The sequence below is a fragment of the Exophiala xenobiotica genome (genome assembly GCF_000835505.1).
Source record: "Exophiala xenobiotica strain CBS 118157 unplaced genomic scaffold supercont1.3, whole genome shotgun sequence".
Lineage (NCBI taxonomy): Eukaryota > Fungi > Ascomycota > Eurotiomycetes > Chaetothyriales > Herpotrichiellaceae > Exophiala > Exophiala xenobiotica.
The window spans coordinates 2,447,605-2,464,422 of record NW_013562492.1 but is presented as its reverse complement, the minus strand read 5'-3'; the positions used below and the strand labels follow the sequence as shown (position 1 = coordinate 2,464,422).

Below are 16,818 nucleotides of genomic sequence, written 5' to 3'. Positions count from 1 at the left end.
GCTCTTGTTCATCTGAAGAAGTATGAAAAAGTCCAGACTCTGACTTGGTATACGGGCTGTCGGCGACGAGGCTGGCGATGCGCTGATTCAACACATCGATGACGGGGATGTCGTTGAGCCTGCCAGGACAACAACATGTCATGTTCTGTCTCTTCAGCGCCGTGATATTCGTGTTCACTGTCTGAAGATACCTAATCGCAAGCCGACGTCGTCGTCAAGGACAAGCTGGACAGCGTCGCAAGACAGAGGATTGGTTGTCTTCGAGCCATTGTGTATACCACGGGTTTACTTTGAAAGTAAGAACATCCACAGATTCCAGGAGATAAATTCTTTGTAGGTCACTTTGAGGACGAGCTGAGAATTCTTTCACTTTGCCCTCAGAATCACGTCTCCAGAGTGAAGTCCAGCCTGAGGTTTCGGATCCCCATGCCGACCGAATAGCTGTAAGTCAAGCATTCACTTCACTTCACCTGCTTTCACCTCACCGACCGCCCGCTGCCCGCCGGCATATGTTATTGTCTCTCTGTCTATAAGTATCTGCCTTTCTCTCTCACACATACACATCTTCTTTCTGCCCCCACCTTCAACATCAACAATCCGTTTGCTCTCAAAGCATCAATGCCCATCACATCCTTACTCCACAACACCCAATCCGTTCGCTCTCGCTCTCGCGCTCGCGCGTAACAAACGCATCGTCGACAAAGCTTGCGTAAGCTTGTCGCGGTGATGAAGATCAAGATGAAAGGTGAGCAAAGAACGCGACGCGCCCCCCAGACTGAAACGAGACACCTTACTAACTCCATCTTCCGCAGGTGCAGGTCGGCCACCAGGCTTTGCCTGCGTCGTCACCTTGGTCCTCTGCCTCTTCCCTGGTCTCCTCTACGCTGGTCCTCTTCGATCTGATCACAATGATCACACTGGCACTTTGCCTGTCGCTGGTCCGGCTTCTGGTCACCACACTCACACTGGCACTCCCGGAGCACCTGGCAATTCTCACCACTCTGATGAGCATCGATCTGGTCATCACACTCACACTGGCACTCCAAATCTCCCTGGCGGTCCTCACCGATCTGATCACCTTGGTCATCCTTCAGTTGTCTACGACCCTGCGCCTCTGACTGTCCGTGATCTACCCAGTCACCCTTCATCTCATCCTCATGGCCACACCGGCACTTCAGATCTTTCTGGTGGTCCTCACCACTCTGTGCATCACGGTCACATTGGTACTTCAGATCTAGCAGGCGGTCCACACCGATCTGGTCATCACAGTCACACTTCAATTATCCACGACCACGCGTCTCTGACCCGCCGTGCCATGCCCAGTCACCATCCATCCGGCTTTCACGGCCACACCGACACTGCTCCGCAGGGTCATGGTCCGCCGTTTGGACGTCCGCATTCTGCAGCTGCTCATCACGAATGGCATGATTGGAATCCCTCGGGTTCGCACGGCGCTCCTCCAAGCCACACTATGGTCATACCTGGTGCTACTGGCTTCCATCAGTCAGGTCACAATGGTCATACCTTGACCCGTTCTAACATACCTCATGCCACTGGTAGTCATACTGGCACCAGTCAATATGGTCACCCTTCAGTCATGTCCGGGCGACCTTCAGCTACAGCTCCCCTGTCATTTGGCACCACAGCAGTCACCCCTGCCTTCCCCCATGCCACTGCGACTGCAAGTGACTCCGTTGAATCCTTGCTCCAGTCTCGTGATGCCCTGGCGAAGCATGATTACTCCTTAGTCTGCGAGAGCAGTAGGGAAGCGACGAACGGCTGCCAGCACTCAGATTATGGCTATTACTGCACTTCAGAAGGAAAGCTCCGGCACAAAGGAGAAGAAGCCAGCTTCTGTGAGCGAGAGTGCATATGTGTCAACCTTGCCCCTCGCCCTTGTATACATGGGGTCATATTGACTACATGTGTTGTCTCAGGCGACGGCACTGTCATGAATTCTCAACTCGAGGCGATTGGCAGTCTCGGTGATGCAGTCATCCACACCAATGGCACTTTGACTCTTCCCAGATCTTTGCCATCGAGCGAGACCGACCTGGTTCCAACGTCAGTGACCATGTCACGCCGAGACTCAGATGCCGCCGACCACGACTACGCGTTAGTCTGCGCTGACAGAGACGGTACTACCAGATGCGAGAAGCGAACCTATTTCTGCAGCTCGGCCGGCAAAGTATCCTACAAATTATCCGACTATTTCTGCGACATGGTCTGTGAATGCAAGAGCCTTAAGCCAGCGAAGGGCTGTGTCATTATCAACGCGGGCAAGGGTCCCAAACTCGTTTGTGCTTCCAAGAGAGACACTCATGTGCTGACCGTCGACGATGGAACGCCATCGGAGGGCAATCAAGCTCTTTCACAGCGTGACGCAGACCTTGACGACATGTATCATGATTACGCTTTGGTCTGTATTGACAAAGCAAGAACGTCGAACTGCCTGGCCGTTCCATATTCCTGTAACGCCAACGGAAAGGTCATCTACCAGAGATACGATGCTTTCTGCAGTGCAAACTGCAAGTGTGTGAGCCTGAAGCAAAAGTTCTGCGAGTTCACCAACTACGTTGCAGTTGCATGTTTCGTCAGCAAAGACGCTGTCGAACATGAGAACGGCACGTTCATCGGCTACCTGAAAGACGCTGTCACCCTCTCGGATGGCACGTTGGACTTCTCGCATACGCGTGCTCGGCGAGATCTGCAGCTCCCAGCGGCGCCAGAGAATGATGCAGCTCAATCACCAGGTCGCACCCTCTTGTTTTGCCAGAACGGCGATCACACTCGGACATGCAACCGTTCGCCATTCACATACTGCTGCCACGCAGGCAATCTCACTGCCCAATCCCATGATTCAATTTGCGACGACATCTGCAAATGTATCGATCTTCGGGTATCTCCTCAGCCTCGCTACTGCACCGTCGGACCAGATCCAGCCAACCATGGAGAGTGCTACGTTGACGGCAATTCAGTCTACAAGATCGAAGGAGAGATGCTGACCGATTTCATTGGCAACTTCACAGATGCAGAAGTCGATCACAATGCGAACCTCTGGTTTCCAGCGCCAGGCTCATCCGGAGGTCCTCCACCAGACATGTTTTCACCAGAACCCTCTGGTCCCCCTGCAATCATCAAGAGAGATGAAGATGATGCTAGTGAGGCACAAGCCAAGTGGGTGTTGATTTGCATCAACAAGCAACATACCAGCACTTGTCGAAAATCGCCTTTTACTTACTCCTGTGACGGCTCTCACGTCACTTTCCGTGGCTGGGACTTTGTCTGCCAACAGATTTGCAACTGCGTTGACCAAGACCCTTCTCAGATTTGCGTTCCCACAAACAGTCACACTGGTCAATGCCCTCCGGGCGCAGTGCCACTCTCACCCGAACAGCGAGATCCTCCAAAAAACAATCCTCCCGAGGAGAAGGATCTGAAGGGAACTGAGACAGGAGACCCCGTCAAGCGCTCCGAGTCACTTTACCACATGGCTTGCTATTCTGGAAATCGATTCAACGCGTCCTTGACCGTCCATTGCGTAGCGAAGTCCTACACTTGCAATCCTCCGTCCCCAGACTTTGGTCGTCTCGTGCCGGCATTGCACTGGAGCGGTCCTGGCGAAGCCCAGTGCTCGCAAGGATGTCGCTGCCGAGCCCCATGGGCGAGCGACGATCTTTCGACGCGTTCACCAGGCAGTGACGACTTCGACTTGGTGTGCAAAGGCCGATCTGCCCGCGATGCAATCGTTCCTGGCTTTGAAGAACTCACTTCGCGCTGCCGCAACCGTTGGGGCTACACTTGTGATGCGGACGGGCACATGCAGCACAATGGCACATCTGTTCATCGATGTGACACCTCCTGCGGCTGCTACAACAACAGTCACAACCGCGCCGTCAAAGAACGCTCAGAATCCCTCGACTGGGCTGTGCCAGACTTCGTCTGATCGATGACCTAGCCACCGTCATACCTGGCTATCCCAATCTCAACGACGACTGGGAACTAGGTGTGCACAGGACATGCTTGCTCGCTCTTTTTTTCGTTCAATCGGTGGAGAACAAAGAATGATATCAACCTTCAATCTCCAAGAAGTGCCGGCAATCCGCACTCAATGGTGGTTTAATTGTTGTGACATGGGGAAGAGAAAATTTCATCCAGCAAGGTTGAACGCCGTGCTGTCCTCGGACACTCCCGCTTCAACTGGATTGATACTTTCAGGGAAGTGAAGTGTAGGATTGATTTCGGATGCCCACAAAACCCCAGTTGGTGAAGAGATGAATTCAGTGAAAATGGCGACAATGGCGAAAAGGCCTTGCTTTCAGATAGTTCCCGAACCCAGAGAAAGGGGTTCGAAGAAAGGGTCCAGATGAGATCGTTGTACAAAATGAAAAAAAGAGTCTTTACTCAACTCATTCACTCCCCCGTGCTCTCGCTCGTGCTTGCTTGCTTGTTACTTCCTGCACACCCGAAAATGCCATCCAAACCTGTAACCTTACCTAGGTATGCACTCATCGTAAGCTCTTGGGCCTAAGTTAAATAGTCTCTATACATGGACGCAAGGCTTTAACGATGAAACTTTAATATGTATGGTGACAACGAACCTCTATGCAAGACACTTGAGAACAACAATGACAACAAGAAGAGCAATAACAATCCCTTTTTTGCTATCTTCCGTCCTTGTCATAATCGTTCATACTACATGATTCCACCACTCCTACCGAAGTCCATCTTTTTCAAGTCACGCCTTGCTCTAACTCTACTGTACTCCTACCAATCATCGTCCTCATCCTTTCCATGCCTCCCACTCATCGCACTCTGTCGTGCCCTCAAGGCCTCGGCCAGCCCTCCAGCCAGGCTGCCACCACCAATACTGTTCGGTGTCGCACGGCCTGAATCCGTCCCACTGCCTGTGCCCAGACTCATCCCGCTATCTCTCGCCGGCGATGCTGCGGGCTTCCGCGCAGCAGGCACCGGTCTTTTGGCTGGTGGTGCCGGTGGGGTGGGCTTCGCCTTCGCCCCAACCGGTGGCGCAGAAGGTCGAGTATGGCCGTTGGCAACGACCGGCGTCGGTACGGCACGAGGAGGTGCGGCCGGAGGAGGTGGTGGTGGTGGGGGAGCTGCACGAACTTGCTCGATTTCCTCCACATAGGCTGTCGGTGTCCAGCCTTCCTTGTGGGTTTGGATGTTCTTGCAGAGCCACCAGCCTAGAATACACGTTAGCAGCCCTCCTCTACCACCAAAGTGAGTCGTCGTTAGGACTTACCATTGTTTTCCTTCTTCAGGATCTCCACAATGTCGCCCGTCTTGATGTTCAACTCGTTGTCATTCGGCGAGTTGAAGTCGTACTTGGCTTTGGCTTGAGGTTTGGATGGTACAGCAGCTGGAGCAGCTGCGGGCGGGGGAGGTGGCGGTGGGGGAGGACCGGCCCGGCCAATTGAGGATGCGGACTCGTTACGGGCATGAGATGAAGGACCGTTTGGGTGAGAAGTGACGGCATGGTGAATAGAGGTGGCAGCAGGGGCAGGAGCAGGGACGGGGCGTGGAGTTTGTGCAGCCGGTCTAGCTGCTGGAACGGGTCGCCGTGTGGCTGCTTTCGAAGGCTGACCACCTGGGCCACCAGGTCGAAGCAGCTTGCCACTGGTGATGGGCTTAGCAATTGCTTTGCCACGAGGAGTAGGTCTTGAAACCGAGTTTGGTGATTCGCCTTGAGGAACATGGATCGTTCCGGATTTGTATACGTCGTCTCTGGGGACTGCAGGGTCTTTCTGCACTTTGACGGATGCAGGTTTGCCTGGCTTCTTATTGTACTCGACTGTAGGGCCGATCTTGAGATTCATGCCTCCGACTGCGACGGTCTTAAATTGCAAGAAAAACTCCGTTTTGAAGACGCAACTGATCAAAGGATCAGGCTCTTGGGGAGAACCGACACCGAGTGCAAACCAGTCATCACGAAGATTCGATGTCGAAATGTATTTGACTGCCCCAACAGGTATCGTCCTTTCGGACGAAATCTGAAGCTGGTTGTTCACCACAGCTTGCACCACAATGTAGACTGATTTGTTGGTGAGAACCAGAATCCGGGGTAGGGGCTTGGAGGACCTCCCAAACTTCGCCACCAACAGTTCGCAACGGGACGAGAAGACGCATCGTTCCTGCGGATTCAAATTGATTGCATCTCGGAGGACACGACCCTGACCGCCTGGCATGTTGAGACCTAGATAGTCGCCAAAGAAGCGTCTCGATCCAAGCAAACTGTATCTGCGACGTTCTTTTCGGCCTCCAAGTAGTTGATGTCCTTGATCTCGGAACTCGATTTCCTTGACACCGACTTTGGATTTGCGCCAAAATCGCTGAATCCTTGTCGCGGCTTCAGCACGATATCGAAGATAATTTCTCCAGGCTCGTTGGATACGAATTGCCATGTTGTGCCAGTATCGATCTCTCATATGCTCCAGGCCGAACAACGTCTCCGGACTTTTGATAAAAGCTTTGGTGACACCCATCTGATACTCTTCTGGTGGAATGCTTGTGTCTTTGAATATGATTTCTGAAGCTGTCCTTACATCGCCGGTATATGTATACTCTCCTGCATAAGAAAGTCTGGGTGAGAGTAGCGCAAATCTTTCGACGAATTTCTCGAATGCTTGACGATAGGCGAAACCAGCTCTTCGAATTCGAACGTTCTCCTGAAGACCTAGGTATTTGATCTGATGCAGAACGTTTGGCTCGTTGTATTCCTTGGGTGACTTGTTCTCGTTGGGCTTGATGGTTCGAATGTAGGAGGGTTGAGCTTGCATCAAGGTCTCGACGAGTTCATTGGCGGAGGCTCTGATCTTGTCGCCAGCGGTCGGTGGGCGGCGCTTATCATCCTGATCGACCTGATTGGGGAAAAGCTCATGGAGAAAGCTATTCGAGCTCTCACCAACAAGATTCAGCAAATCCTTCAGTAGTTGATCTTTGTTCTTGTCAGTCATTCCAGCAACCTGGTAGTTCACGTCGCCCGCGTAGTGTTTGATGATGAATTGGCCTTGTCGGTTCTCAAAGTTTGGATTGCTGGAGAGAAAGTTGAGACGGCCAACGAATGTCTGGTCGGCCGCTCCAGAATCAGCATGTGCAGTGGCGCAAGCATCGTTGAGTGCAGCGAAGACACCAGGCGGCCTCTTGTCTTCGATCAACGAGCAGACGACTTTGTTGTCGAAGTACTTGATCGGGGTCCATTGTATCTGTTCGCGAGCATATTCATCCTGCTCGGCCTTCAGTGTCAATTGAATAAAGATCTGTTGCAACTTCTCGTTGACGTAGTTGATACACAGTTGCTCGAAAGAATTCTTTTCGAAGATTTCGAATCCGTAAATATCGAGGATACCGATCGTGTTTTTGACTGCGCCTTGAGCTCTCAAGGAGACGTTGGTCCGAGCGACGATCCAGTCGAAAAGTCTGAAATAGACGGCCTTAGCAAGGGCGTCCCGCACTGCCATCGCCTGTACCGGGTTGAGAGGCGATTCGTATATGGAACCTCGTCGTCCACCACCTCGTGAAGTTTCGACGATTCTGATGGTCAAGGCTTTGTGAACATGTGCTGACTCGACTTCGAGTAAATAAGCCACGAAATCAACCACTGACTGGTCCGAAATATCAACACCACCTTGGTCGTTCTCCCTGAAAGTAATGTTGCCGATCCACAATATTGCTGCCAACATGCGGAAGATGTTGTCTTGCTCAGCCTTGGCCAATCCAATAATCTGCATGGCTTGAAGTGTATCCTTGAAATCACTGGCGTCATCTATACCAGGTACATCGAAACATTTTGATCTGCTTGTGTATACGTATGCCTGTGGTTGTTGAACCCCGAACGTGTCTCTGTACTCCTTCGGCGCTGCTTTCGTAAACTGGTAGAAGATGTGGAAGTTTCGTTCATTCGTAATCTGACCCACGACTCTCGACGACTCTAGTAAGTAATTTGTGATTTTGGCCCCCACGGGCTCCCCGTTCTGATTGAATTCGAGTTCTAGGTATTTCCCGAAACGAGACGAGTTGTTATTTCGAAGTGTTTTGGCATTGCCAAAGGACTCGAGAAGCGGATTTGTAGCCAAGACCATGTCTTTGACTCTCTGAATGCCGGTATCGCTCCCACCCGAGACATTGGCAATGTACTGCATCAGACGTTTGGCGGCTTCTGTCTTGCCTGCGCCTGACTCTCCAGAAATGATGACGCACTGGTTCTCTTTGTACGCTTTCATGTTGTAGTATGAAGACTCTGCGACCGCAAAGACATGAGGAGGGACCTCGAGTCTGTTTCTGCCTCGATAAGAGTCCAGCACTTGATCGGTGTAGATTCCCAAATCCCGGAATGGGTTAACCGAGACCAACACATGGCCGATGTAGGTGTAGATCTCCCCATGTTCGAATCGCTTCTTGAGGTTGTCGTTGATTGCTTCATTGGAGACTTTGCTCAACAACGTGAGATCTGAAACACCCACCTCTTTCTTCTTTGTGATTTCGAAAGCGGCTTTCTTGATCTGTGGCTGTCCCGAATCTGCATGACTGGACTTTCCTCCTCCGAAAAGAGAGGCCTTTGGGGCGCGAGAGGACTTGCCTTCGCGGCGCTTTGTTTGGCCCTAGACGCCGAAGGTCAGGATGGTTCTATGCGTGATCGTGGCCGTAGGGCTTACCATGTTGGTGGAAGTGAGCGATCAGGACATACGCGAAGATTCCGGGATGATAACGGTGTCCGCGCTCTGGAGGTGAAATTGTATGTACGGAAAAAGAACGAAGACTGTGTGAACCAGAGACAAAACCGGAGGCCTGGCCCTGGTCGCGATCAGAGAGGGTGTGGATGGGTATACGGGATACCTGCGACCTACAATTGCTGCGGTATGACATACCAACGGCGGCAACGGAATTACCTTAGGTCAGCAAACTAGAAACTAGGCGCTGCTATACGGAGACTGAGTGGCTGTGGTGGTCCAATCTCAACCCCCCAGCATCGCCACAGCTTTGTGGCTGTAACATTTTGACGCGCAATCACCAACGTATGCCATCAAAGAGATTTCAGCGAAGCCTTGATGCTCGTGGATGCTGCATCATTGTGCTCTAGGCAGCTTCATATTTCTACCTTGTGTGCCTGTGTACTCCGTACATACCTCTTAATAGCCATATGCCGCAGTTCACGCCTGTCAGAAGTTTTGACAGCATTATCCGTATCAAGCGACAGCCATTGGTGACAGAGTCTCTTGATCAAAGCTAGATCATGCGATCCATTCGTCCTCCCAAAAGTCAACCATATTACTCGCAACGGCTGATCCGAGAAGTTCTGCTAGACTATTCCTCCCGCTGCTGGTCCTTGTGGCTTCCTCCAAAAGGCGAAGGGAGGGAAAGTGGCTGGTCAAGATGTTCGCATCGTGTCCCGAGAGGGGCGGCATTGGTGCCGTAGTAGTTGCATGAGCAACGAGTGTTGTCAGGTCGGATGTTTTCTGCAGCTGCTTCTCTTGCTGGACATCAAATTCTCTCATGTATCGCTCCAAAACAGGTAGGATGCTCTCCACAGACAGAGCGAGAACAATGGGCATGCCACATGGCTCAAAGAGTCTGCTTCTGATGAGAGAGTGCATAACTCTGGAAACCTGTTGTCCACTTACTGATCCTGCAAGACTGAGAAATGCTGCCAGATTTCCGTGTTTTCTGTCCGGTTGGCTCTGTTATCAACAAGCAGCGCGACTTGCTGATCTCCAGGTCGGCTCTGTTTTGGCACTCGGGAGCAAATTCGCTCCTTGTTATGTTGCAGTGAGTCAGAAGACCACAAGAGAAGGATGTTTAGAATCGAAGAGACCTCGTTCGGCAATGGGATGGCCATATCGAACGCAATGCTGCTGTCCTCTGTACTGGCTGTCGTCAATTGAGGCTCGAGAGACCGCCATTCTCGACGACGACGGAAAGATGGTGCGACTCTGACTGTGATCATATCTTGATTTTAGAGTGGGTATCCTACATATCAATTGTACACTTCTGAGATGAGAGAAAATACAAGTCTCGATGTATGAGACACTCGAGACGCCAAGATGGCAGACTCATCATCCAGCAGCAAACCGTCTCTCCACTGAACCGCTCTCACCGTTTTTTCTTTGCTTCCGCAGCCACTTGCTCGCTTGCCTCAACTGCGTGTTTACGCTTTTCTTCCAGAGCTTTATCAGATTGAACCAAAATCTTTTCAGCCGGTCCAGGAGTATTCGTGGCTAACGCCTCAGTTGCTTCCTCATCTGGTTTGTCTCGAGACACTAGGGATGCGATTCGAGCAAACCAGCCCGCAGGCTTCTCCTTTTTGTCCTCGTCCTTGTCTTCCGCATAGATCTCTGGCGGCAGTATCCTTACGGTGTCGCTCGCCTTCCCATTCTTTTCTTTAGCGCGCAGTCGTAATACTTCCCTCTCCAGTTCCACGAGTGCTTTTCTGGCAGCTTTCTCAGATTCCTCCAATTCATTCAGGCGCTCAGCCACGTCGTCTCGTCGCCTGCTTTCTTTGCGGCCTGACCTCCATGACTCGAAAACAATCAAGCCAGCCGCAACGGTAAAAAGAAAGGTCTCGCTAATAAAGGTGGCTCCCGACTCGATAGCCTTGGCTTCGGAAAGCGGCCTGATCTTGGGTTTCGGCCGGGGTTTGGGAGGCTCAGATGACTCTTTGGCTGCTTTTGCTGCTGCCTCCTCTTCTGCCTTCATCTGGGCTTCTGTTTTGACTGTCGGTATATTGTGCTGGTGCTTTTTGGCCTCCGCAGCTTTTGCTTCTCGTGCAGCTTGTTTTTCCACGGCTGCTGCATCTTGCAAAAGACCTATCCGCCATCGCATGTCAACTCTGTGGAGGGTTTGGGCAAAGGAAATGCAGGTTCGGCGGAAGCCCTCATGTTCGCGTGCTTGTCTCTTTATAAAGTTCTGTGTATGTCAGCGTACAGTCATCCGCACTGCGTCCAGGACTCACAGCTATTGGCTTAGCAAAGGTCCTGACAGCGAGCGAGGTAAACTTCAAAGCAAGCGACATATCGAGACCGGCCACCGAGGATGCTTCGAAACCCCGAATGATCAAAGGACGCCATTTACATTCCAGCTATCCCATCGCTCTGTTCAGCACATTTTCACAAGTCATCATATCATATAGGACTGGCACTCAGGAAAGCATAGAGTTGTTAGACGGCATTTCGAGGCTCTCGCTTGCTCGGAGCCGTCCACAGTGGAAGCGCCGACTGCGGTTTTCTCAGGCACCTGGGAGGGGACCTGCTGACTAAGTGAGGCGATAGTGCCAAGCCACTAATGTCACTTCCCTTTACGGCGAAAGTAAACAAGCAGCGTCAGTTTATGGGTGCTAGGTAACTGCGACCGATGGTTTTGTATAGTCTGTGAAACACATCTAGTTTGCTTCCCACACCATTGATCTGCATTTATGATCGCGACTGCTCTTTGCCCGCAGCGACTCTCCTCAACCCTCCTCAGCGACAAGCTTGTCGCACCCTGACATGGATGTCCTCTCCCCTCGACCAGTAAACCTCCCAATGCAGCCACCACCACTGCCTAAGGCCACGAAAAAGCCTAGACCTGACTCAAGGCCAAAAGCAGAAGACAAACCTACAAATCCAGACAGAATTGATGACAAATGGCGGCCACCTCCTACTATCACGGAGCCGGGGTCAAGTCCAGAGACCTACTCGATGGGCAGGAAATTAGGCAAAGGAGGGTTTGCAGTATGTTTCGAGGGAAGATCAAAACGAACATCAGAAATATTCGCTCTCAAGGTAGTCAAGGCAAAGGTAGAACAGAAGAAGATGATGGAGAAGTTTCGCACCGAGCTACAAATACATGCGAAGATGCACCACCCAAACATTGTCGAATTCCTGCGAGCCTTTACGATCGAGGACCATACCTACGTGGTACTACAGCTGTGTCCAAATGGCAGCCTTACCGAGATGGTCAAGACCCGTACTTGCCTCAGTCTCCCAGAAGTCCGAAGATTCATGGTGCAAATTTGTGGAGGGGTCAAGTACATGCACAAACGCTCTGTAATCCACCGCGATTTGAAGATGGGCAACATCTTCCTGGATGCGCGCATGAACATCAAAATCGGCGACTTTGGGCTGGCTGCTGTCATGGCAGATGAACAAGATCGGAGGACTACACTCTGTGGGACGCCCAATTACATTGCGCCCGAAATCCTCAGCAAATCAGGAACCCGTGGCCACGACAACAAGGTCGATACATGGGCAATAGGTGTCATCTGCTATGCGATGCTCATGGGTACTCCTCCTTTCCAGTCAAAGACACAACAAGAGATCTACAGCAAGCTGCGGACGCTGGAGTACGAGTGGAAAATCGACAGCAAGAATTATATTCCTCCACAAGCCAAGGACTTTGTGGCATCTTGTCTCAACCTCAATTCTGCTGAACGACCTGGCATGGATGAGCTTGTGCAACATGACTTCTTCACCATGGGCGTCATTGCGGAGGAACTGGACACAATTTGTCTCCGAACCACCCCACCGTGGCTGGAGAATGCTGATCCCCGGGGCGACAGAGTGCGTTCGGGATATGGAATGAGCCATAGCAGGTTGTGCCGAGAATGTGGTGTCGGGACAGGCTCTGATGGACGCCCTCGACCTGGTGTTGGTGTTGGTGCTGGTATCTCTACCTTGGTAGAAATTGAAGCGGAGAACAGAGAAGGCTGTGCGCCTGTTATACCATTGCCGGCAGGAGTTCTTTATAAACAATTCTCAAACGCTCATGCTGAGTTGGCAGCACGACAAAAACAGCCACTTCTGGTAAATCGAGTACGAAGTCGAAAGCCGGTCTCTGACAAGCCTGAAGCGACTGACTCCTTGGCCAGCGGAACGAAGCCTGAATTTGAGTCAATGCCGGCCCCGGTTCAGAAAGCTCCTTCGATATCAGCGCCTTCAGCTGCCAGGCCGATTCCAAGCTTTGCCGCTCAACAACGACAACAAGCGCTGCCTTCAGGCGCCCATCGGCGAACAGAGAGACCTCCAGTAGACCTTCCTAAGAGCAAGGCGCTGGAGGTCCCTGAACAACTACATCAAGCACTTCTGAAAGAGCGGCCATTAAGAGCAGCCACCATCCGAGCAACAAGAAGTACCACATTACGAGCCACGGTCTCTCATACCTCGAAGACACTTCCTAGATCGGCGACCGTACCTGATGCGATCGACGGCCTTGCAAAGCAGATCGAAGCTACTCTTGAGAAATCGGAATCCAGAAGAGTCAAAAGCGGCATTCCCCTGAGCAAGCCACTTGGCGAGATGCAGTCGGCCAGAAAGCCCTCGTGCGCGGTTGTGGAGGCAGTCAATGTGACTCTCCGTTCTGACTCCTCGTCTTCCACGTCTTCTGGATCACTGGGGGCCCTTCCAATTCGTGCCCTAAAGCCAATCACCGGAAACGACCGAGTCAAATCAAATGCTTCAGCCGAAGACCAGCAGCCTCCTGCTAAATCATCTAAGAAGCATGACTCTGTATCTCCGTCACCATCTGCTGCGATGGTCTTGCTTCCGAAACATCATTCGAGGATCATTGCACCGACTGAAGCCGTGACGGCTGTTCCCAACTCCTCCAGCGTTGCTGTTCTCGACTCCTTACGATCACTACATAAAGCCTTGGATGCACGGAGTTTCGAGGAGACGGGGCGGCGACCGCGGTCAATGTATGGGACTCGGAAAGAGCGTGAAGAGTCCAAATACCCGAGGGTGGAGAAGTGGGTGGACTATTCGACTCGCCACGGTATCGCATACATTCTCTCGGACGCGACTGTTGGCATGGTCTTGAAATCATCGGAAGACAATGTCCTCCCGAGCAGCTGTGTGGTCATGCGGAATGCCAGCAAGCATACTCTCAAACGTGCAAGAGGCCTAGAATATCAGTTTGTACCTCAGGGTCAGGACGCCCAGGACGTGGAATTTTATGAGCAAAGCGATTACGAGGTTGACATGAAACGTGTCAACGTCCCTGCACGGAATTTCTGGCTTGACCTCGAAAAGTATCAGGGTCAGGTTGCGGCTGCTAGTGCTATCCAGGCAAGCCTATCGGGCAGCGAAGCAGAGCGCATGAAAGAGGTTGCGCTGCTGGACAAATTCGGCAAGTACATGAACAAACAGATGGGAGGTTCAGATTCGACGGATCGGAGACTGGGCGGCAACAGCCAACATCTTGTCCATTTCTACCAGCGAGTTGGGAATGTTGGTGTATGGAGGTTCGCAGATGGCGGATTGCAATTCAACTTCCCCGACCATACGAAACTGACTCTTCGCCCAGCAGAGTCTGACGATGACGAGAGCCGTTTTCATGTCGATTGTGTCTACCTGGTGCCGACCGACGCAATCAGCCTAGCCCATCATGGTATAATCACTGTTGAAGCCATGGAACGTCGAGGCACTACCAGCTTTCCACTGGAAGATATCATGAGAGATGTGTTGCGTCGCTCGGAAATGGAGATCATTCGCACGAACGAGATTAAAGAAAAGCTGAGCTGGATCCGAGCTGTTTTGGGCTGTTGGATCAAGGAAGGTGGTCTGGGGAAGATGGGTGAAGAGAGACTAGGATGGAGTGGCTTGCAAGAACGGAGGGATGATAAGAGGATCAAACTACAGTGGGTGACTGTAGGAAGATTCGGTGGTGATGGCGAAGGAGCTGGGAAGGCAGACTTGAAGCAGTCATAGCATTGAAGTCGGCGTTTGGTAAATTGTGTTGGGTCTTGCAGCGAGGGTGTTTCGAGGCGTCTGGTATTGAATTGTGAATGGCACAGTGAGCATGATGACTTATGAACCTGGTGATTGACTACCAGAGGCAACATTTTATTCTAGATCATTTGTTACCAGCAGAATGACGAATAATTAGTCTATGATGTCGATTACTAATGGACTCCAGCATCACCTTTCAGTACTTTGTCTTCCTGTTCTTGCAGTATTCATACTCTGTTTTTCCTGTCATCTAGGCATTTCTACTTTTCAAACGTTCCACAGAATCAGTACCTAGAAGGCACCTCTGTCAAGATGGGAGGCGGACCTGATAAAGAGCATGTCCTCATTACTCTTGGGGATCCCGAACCGAAGCACATTACGGGCATGCTGAAGCAGCAATTCCCACATTTCGACATCACGTATTTTCAAGTATCGGGAGACACCGGACCCAAGACCGAGAATGCTGGGAGTCAAGTACCTGATGGTCAGTCCCTTGTCTGTGCTGCTGCCCATCGATTCTTATTGCTTCCACGGCTTCGCTTGTAGTCTGGGCTGGCTGCCTAAAGATTCTGCCCTCCTTACAACCAAACGACCATCATGTGAGGGATGACCACCCTCTCACATCTATAATTTCTATTTTTCTTATTTCGATCTATACTGACTGACAATTGTACTCCAAAGATCTATGGAGATCAGCAACAATCCTTCTAACTCTCTTCGTTCTCCCACCCAAACCGGATCTTGTGCCAAAGTACGTTCCAGCCCTAAGAGCTGCACATGAGGGCGACTAACCTGACGAAACACCCAGCCTCAAGTTGATCCATCTCTTCTCGGCCGGCGTCGACCACTGGTCGAATCACCCGATCTTGAAAGACAGCGAGATCACGATCACGACGGTCTCGGGAATCCACGGTCCCCCCATCACCGAATGGATCATCATGACGACTCTCGTAGCCAGCCGCCAGTATGCCACCGAGTATGAGTGGCAGAAGCAGCATTACTGGGGCCAGCGGGAGAAAAGAGACCTCGTCGGCACGGATTGGGTGGGCAAAACGGTGGGCATTGCTGGGTATGGGAGTATTGGACGACAAGGTCTGTAGTCGGTCCTTTCCATTCTTATTCTTGCTCGTGCCTCTACCTCTGCATCGGCTTTGTCGTACTAACTTAACACTCCACAGGCGCTCGCGTCTTCTCTGCCCTAGGCGCAAACATCCACGCTTACACCGCCTCCCCACGCACAAGTCCTGCCTCCCGCCGTGACAATGGCTACTTCGTCCCTGGCACCGGCGATCCGGACGGCAGCCTCCCTGTGGCATGGTACAGTGGCACCTCCAAGACATCTCTGCACACGTTTCTCTCGTCGGGCCTGGACGCGCTTATCATCGCTCTGCCTCTCACGCCGTCGACAAGGCGCCTGTTTGGAGCCGAGGAATTTGCTCTGCTCGGGAGTGCTGGCGGCTCGGCCAAGTCCAAAACTACTGGAGGAGCGAAACCGTTCTTGATCAACATCGCCCGTGGCCCGATTCTGGATCAAAAGGCCTTGGTCGCGGCGCTGAATGATGAGGTTCTCGGCGGGGCGGCGCTGGATGTGACGGACCCGGAACCCCTGCCTAAAGACGATCCGTTGTGGAATGCGAAGAATGTGATCATCACGCCGCATGTGAGTGCGTTGGGGAAGGAGTATATCGACCGCGCGTTTGATTTGTTTGTGACGAATTGGAAACGGCATGAGCGTGGGGAGAGGATGTTTAATGTCGTGGATCGGCGGAAGGGGTATTAGTAGCAGGATGATTTTGTGTGGTGAGGCACTAGATCTGAGAGGGATGGTGGATGTGTGCCGGAAGGGTAGGTAGGACGCAAAGAGAGTCGGCACACTGGGATTCGACGATCGTGGTGGCTGATGGGGATGGGAGAGGAGGTAGAGCTTCCCTTATGTTCATGCGGCAAATGAATCTCAATAGACATGATCGGATAATGTTGGTCGCAACGGAAAGTCAGGTATCCAATACACGAGACACTAGGTTATGTTGAGAGTATCGCGTAGCAAAGAAACGAACAAGCTTAGCCGACCATGTCGTGAAACATATCTCATAATCAATCG

At 51.8% G+C, this 16,818-nt stretch overlaps 6 protein-coding genes across 6 annotated transcripts; 3 read left to right on the top strand and 3 right to left on the bottom strand.

The window, feature by feature from the left end:
• Positions 1–726: 726 nt before the first annotated feature.
• PV05_05129 (uncharacterized protein) lies at positions 727–3,946 on the top strand (the record flags this gene model as incomplete). Its single annotated transcript, XM_013461600.1, has 2 exons — positions 727–745; positions 813–3,946. The coding sequence occupies 2 exons, from the start codon at positions 727–729 to the stop codon at positions 3,944–3,946; spliced, it is 3,153 nt and encodes a 1,050-aa protein (XP_013317054.1).
• A 624-nt stretch (positions 3,947–4,570) lies between these two features.
• On the bottom strand, positions 4,571–8,849 carry PV05_05128 (myosin-1). The gene is made up of 3 exons (XM_013461599.1): positions 8,673–8,849; positions 5,264–8,618; positions 4,571–5,204 (listed from the first exon to the last, which is right to left on the bottom strand). The coding sequence occupies exons 1-3, from the start codon at positions 8,673–8,675 to the stop codon at positions 4,768–4,770; spliced, it is 3,795 nt and encodes a 1,264-aa protein (XP_013317053.1). The 5' UTR covers positions 8,676–8,849; the 3' UTR covers positions 4,571–4,767.
• Positions 8,850–9,248: 399 nt separating this feature from the next.
• PV05_05127 (uncharacterized protein) lies at positions 9,249–9,853 on the bottom strand (the record flags this gene model as incomplete). Its single annotated transcript, XM_013461598.1, has 2 exons — positions 9,249–9,615; positions 9,639–9,853. 2 exons carry the CDS (start codon positions 9,851–9,853, stop codon positions 9,249–9,251), a joined length of 582 nt encoding a protein of 193 aa, XP_013317052.1.
• Positions 9,854–9,946: 93 nt separating this feature from the next.
• PV05_05126 (uncharacterized protein) lies at positions 9,947–11,222 on the bottom strand. The gene is made up of 2 exons (XM_013461597.1): positions 10,967–11,222; positions 9,947–10,920 (listed from the first exon to the last, which is right to left on the bottom strand). Exons 1-2 carry the CDS (start codon positions 11,024–11,026, stop codon positions 10,108–10,110), a joined length of 873 nt encoding a protein of 290 aa, XP_013317051.1. The 5' UTR covers positions 11,027–11,222; the 3' UTR covers positions 9,947–10,107.
• Positions 11,223–11,393: 171 nt separating this feature from the next.
• Positions 11,394–14,904, top strand: PV05_05125 (uncharacterized protein). Its single transcript, XM_013461596.1, has one exon. The coding sequence runs from the start codon at positions 11,499–11,501 to the stop codon at positions 14,694–14,696; it is 3,198 nt and encodes a 1,065-aa protein (XP_013317050.1). The 5' UTR covers positions 11,394–11,498; the 3' UTR covers positions 14,697–14,904.
• A 57-nt stretch (positions 14,905–14,961) lies between these two features.
• On the top strand, positions 14,962–16,787 carry PV05_05124 (uncharacterized protein). Its single transcript, XM_013461595.1, has 4 exons — positions 14,962–15,201; positions 15,399–15,468; positions 15,526–15,809; positions 15,896–16,787. The coding sequence occupies exons 1-4, from the start codon at positions 15,030–15,032 to the stop codon at positions 16,495–16,497; spliced, it is 1,128 nt and encodes a 375-aa protein (XP_013317049.1). The 5' UTR covers positions 14,962–15,029; the 3' UTR covers positions 16,498–16,787.
• The last annotated feature ends 31 nt before the right edge of the window (positions 16,788–16,818 follow it).